Source organism: Myodes glareolus, chromosome 7 (assembly GCF_982192425.1).
Source record: "Myodes glareolus chromosome 7, mMyoGla1.1, whole genome shotgun sequence".
NCBI lineage: Eukaryota > Metazoa > Chordata > Mammalia > Rodentia > Cricetidae > Myodes > Myodes glareolus.
The window spans coordinates 60,703,378-60,707,676 of NC_142032.1; the positions used below are offsets into that span (position 1 = coordinate 60,703,378).

The 4,299-nt window shown below is 56.1% G+C and overlaps 1 protein-coding gene across 3 annotated transcripts; it reads left to right on the forward strand.

The window, feature by feature from the left end:
* Positions 1–464: 464 nt before the first annotated feature.
* Positions 465–2,029, forward strand: Phlda2 (pleckstrin homology like domain family A member 2). 3 transcript variants are annotated; one of them, XM_085693400.2, is made up of 3 exons: positions 465–632; positions 1,087–1,481; positions 1,751–2,029. In XM_085693400.2, coding segments are annotated over exons 1-3 (552 nt in total). In that variant the 5' UTR covers positions 465–476; the 3' UTR covers positions 1,752–2,029. The 3 variants fall into 3 exon arrangements, with proteins under 3 accessions (XP_085549526.1, XP_085549525.1, XP_085549527.1); XM_085693399.2 differs by lacking the exon at positions 1,751–2,029 and having other exon boundaries at positions 1,087–1,485; XM_085693401.2 differs by lacking the exons at positions 465–632; positions 1,751–2,029 and having other exon boundaries at positions 640–1,485.
* Positions 2,030–4,299: the final 2,270 nt, after the last annotated feature.

Sequence of the window (4,299 nt, forward strand, 5' to 3'; positions counted from 1 at the left end):
GTCCCCCACCCCGACACCCTGCCCCCATCCCACACCAATGGGGGACTCCTGGGGGGTCCCTTGGCCAACCCCTCGCTCATGCCTGGGAACCTTGGAGGAGCAGCGTCCGCTTCCTGCTGTTATTAAACCTTTAAAGGCAGAGGGTAAATAAAATCGTGCACTGAAAGGGATGACTCAGCCACCCCCGCCGCCCCTGGCCTAGGTCGGTCCCCACATTCTCCAGACTAGCTTTGCTAGCCCCCCGAGTTTCCTGCACGTCAGGGGTTGTAGGGCTCGAACCCGAGGTGTCTGCCGCCCGGGTTGGGGCACACAAGGGCCCCAGTAAGGAGGCAGGCCTCTCTGTTCACATGGCTGAGCATTGCAGGGTGTTCCTTCCCCATTTTGCACTGCCTAACCTGATAAAGGTCATTGTCCTATTTTACAGAAGGGAAGAGAAACTCAGAAAATTCCTTCTAGGCACAACTTCAGGGAGCATTATGGGCAACAAAGCTCGTTGGGGCAGAGCCACTTCCCAAGAAGGTCTAGTGGGTGGCCTTTGGATGTGTGCCCAAACTGGGAGGAGACTGCTGCCAGGGCCGGGAAAAAACCCGTGGGTCCGTGACCCTCGTGAACCAGGAGCTCTGGGTCTCTCAGTGAGTGGGGTTCTGGGCGTCCCGGTCCGGTCTAGGAGTCGGGAGCTCCCTGGGTCTTTTCGGCCTGTGAGCTGTGGCGCTCAGGGGCCGCTGCCGCGCATTCCTAGGCTGGCCAGGCCGGCACCCGGGCGGGGAGGGGACCGCAAGTCACTTCAGCAGGCAGCTGGGACGTTGGGGCTGGAGGGGAGGCTTGGGGCCCCCGTCAGAGAGGCACCGAGTAGCCCCCCCCCCCAGCCTCCGATAAGCTGTAGCCCCAGGCAGTGGGTAAGGGGCAGCCCGGTGCGGCTGGTCGGGGGCAGCTCCGGGATCTCTCCTGGGCAGGAGAGTGCCCGGCTCCGGGGCGTGTCTAGGACGTGGGGCGGAGTCCTTATAAGGCCCATGCTGCGGCTGGCGGCAGAGCGAGCGCATTAGGTACATCCACATCCTTTACACAATGGCTTCGAAAACCATGAAGGTCTCCGGAGAGATTCTTTGTGAAGGAGAGCTGGAGAAGCGAAGTGACAGCCTGTTCCAGCTGTGGAAGAAGAAGCGCGGCGTGCTCACCGACGACCGCCTGCGCCTCTACTCCGGGAGCAGCGAGCGCGTCAAAGAGCTGTGCTTCAGCTCCATCCTCAAGGTGGACTGCGTGGAGCACACCAGCAAGTACGTGTACTTCACCATCGTCACCACCAACTTCAAGGAGATCGACTTCCGCTGCACAGTCAAGACCTCCTGGAACGCGTTCATCACCCTGGCGCTGATCGACTACCAGAACCGCCGGGCGTTGGAAGGCTTCCGCCGCCACCGTTTTCAGCGCGTCGCTTCGGAAGAGCAGCCGGAATCCGAAGAACAGCGCGCTCTGAGTCCGTGGTGAGTGCCGCCCTCGTCCGCGCTGTCCGTGTACAGGGTATGGGGGTGTGTGGATGCGGGTCATGCTGCCCAGTGGGGGGAAAACTTCAATTTCAAAAGCTACGGGGCGGGGACGACGACGAGGAGGAGGACTCGGGGATCCTAATTCTTGAAGACGCCTTGGAGAGGGGACCTGGGATGGAAGGCAGGTCTCTCGTCCTACTTGGAGGCTTATAGGATGCACCCGGATCTGCTCTAGGACAGCTCCTGACTCAGTCTTCTCCCCACAGAGACACACGGGACCAGTCGAGCCGGGAACCAGCCCACGCGGCCGCGTCAAACAGGATCCCAGGAGCCCAGCAGATGCCCCGGGCGACGCCGCTGCTCCTCTCCGAAGATTTTCCCGTGCTTGTTGAGCCTCGCCCCGCTGTGCGGGGCGTGCTAACTTATTGGACAGTATTTATTTTGATGGTTGTCAACTGTCAACCCACCGTTTTAATATTTCCGACTTAATATTTTTTTATACTGTATTTTCACTCCAAATAAACAATGCCATTTCTCTTTTTTAACTTGCGTGGTCCGTGTAGTTCCTGCTTGGGCGGGGATGTGGAAGGGCGGGAGAGTGAAAGGGTCTTCCGTCCCGTGTCATTCCCTTTCCACATCCCAGGAACCATTCAAACTGCTTTTTGAATGAACTGTCACCTGCCAAGTGGGGTTCACAGCCTCTCCAGGTCAGGAAGTACTCTGGGTGTGGCCTGGCTACCTTTTGCTCCTGGGTGTGGCTTGGGGAGGAGAGGGCTGGTGGCCATGCTTGCTCAGAGTTCACTCACTAACTGGCACCGGGACACCTGAGCAGTCGCTCTGCTCACCAGGGTGGCTGCCCTCATTGTCCCCTCCCACCCACATACCATCTGTCCAGCAGCTGATGTGAAGGACTGACGGTGGTTGACAGTTTCCTCCTTGACAGCCCCCCCCATCACTGGACCACAGAGCTTGAGAGTCCAGCTCCCAACCCTCCTGGCCAGCATCTAGCAACAGGGCTAGTACACTGTGTACACCTTCTGTCACAAATGGGAGGCAGGCCTGGCTGTCTCCAGCGATGGAGCAGCGGGGCCCAGAGCTGCCTTTATTGGTGCGAAGCCTGGAAGCTCACCAGATACATGTGCTGCTTTTACTCCACTTCCTGAGTCCTCTGCCAGGTGTCAACTCGCACTCCTCACCTGGCTGTGTTCTCTGTAAGGGGCTCAAAATCTGTGTCAGGTAGGCTCACAGACAGGCGGGCAGGTCACAGAGCCTGAGACAGAGGTGTATCCCTTCCCCGAAGGTTTTACTGGGGGACAAGCCCAGAAAGGCACACGACTACACTGAGAAGCCCTGTTTTGAGAACCCCCCCCCCCAAAAAAAAAGCAGAGTGACAGGGACTGAGTCCCTGCCCAAGGAGTCCTAGGCCTCTCTGGCTGTGGGAATGCCATGAAGATGGAGGTGTCACATGTCTTCCAGCTTAGCCTTGGAAGTCAGGACTGGGAGGGGCTCCCCTTTCTCCTTAGGAAGTCTTGGGTGCTAGAGCTGTTTTTCCTTACAAGGAATTTTCTCTTAAAGAAAACAGGGGAGGAGCTTTTCTAGGAGCAGAAGTGATCACCAGGGGCCCCTGGACCCTTCTGTCCCATTCGTTTAAGGACCTCCTCCCTCCACCGATCCTCACATGGCCAAATGATACCATAGCTCAGGGGTTGAGCCCCCTGTTCCTGGTAGGGTTTAAATGAACACGATATCCTAAGGTGGTAGGCGGAGTGTGGGCAGACTGTGGAATTCTGAGGTTTAAGAATTCTAAGATTTGTTTGGTTGTTTGTGTTTTTGTTTTGGGGGTTTTTTGTTTGCTTGTTTTGAGACAGGGTTTCTCTGTGCATCTCTGGATGTGCTGGAATTCACTTTGTAGAACAGGCTGGCCTCTAACTTCACCAGCTGGGATTAAGGGCCTACACCACCATGCCCAGTCGAGCTGATGTTTTATGTCTTTCCTCTGCATATATGTATGTGCACCACATGTGTGCTTGGAGCCCATGGAAGTCAGAAAAGTACACCAGAGCTCTTGGAACTAGAGTGATAAATGGTTGTTAACCTTCATATGGATGCAAGGAATTGAGTGGGGTCCTCTGCAAGGGCAGCAAGTGTTCCTACGTGCTGAGCCATCTCTTCAGCCAAGAGTCTAAGTTTTAACAACTTCTTTCAAAGAAGTTCACAGGAGATGACTGCTTGGTTTCAGTAGGGGAACCTAGTTCCTGTCACCGGTGAGGTCTGTGGGGAGATGGGCCAGGCCAGTGTCCCTGGTGCAACTTTAAAGCTGGGGAGGCTGGGGTATGTTCTTGGCTCCCAGCTGTTCCCTCCCAAGCCTAATTCCCTTTGTCCTCCTCCTCCTCCTTTTGCAGACAAGGACTCAGGATAGAGCCCTAGCTGGCCTGGAACTAGTTACTCAGTATATAGACCAGGCTGACCTTCAACTCAGGTCTGTCTGCCTCTGTCTCCTGAACGTCGGATGGATTAAAGGCATGCACCACCAAAACTGGTTCCTGTCTTTTAAACCAACCTGCTTCAGACCCCAGCACGTTGTGTGCCAGGCAATGGGGAGCACCCTGTGTCTGGGCTGCTTCTGGAAGATTCCTCAATGGTTGTGTTAGTGGACACAAGAGCTGGATTAATGACCTGGAACGGACTCGGGCAAGTTTGTGCTTCCCAGAGCCATGGGTCCAGCTGTAGTTCCTCTTTCAGAAAGCCCTCTGGCTTGGCTCCATCCTTGACCCCCAGACTTTCTACCCACAGATCGAGGCAAAGCCCAAAGAAC

Coding starts and splice junctions, on each gene's coding strand:
- Phlda2 (XM_085693399.2), top strand. CDS start 477: ATGGGCAACAAAGCTCGTTGGGGCAGAGCCACTTCCCAAGAAGGTCTA. Junction 633..1,086: donor CAGGAGCTCTGGGTCTCTCA/GTGAGTGGGGTT, acceptor AAAACCATGAAG/GTCTCCGGAGAGATTCTTTG.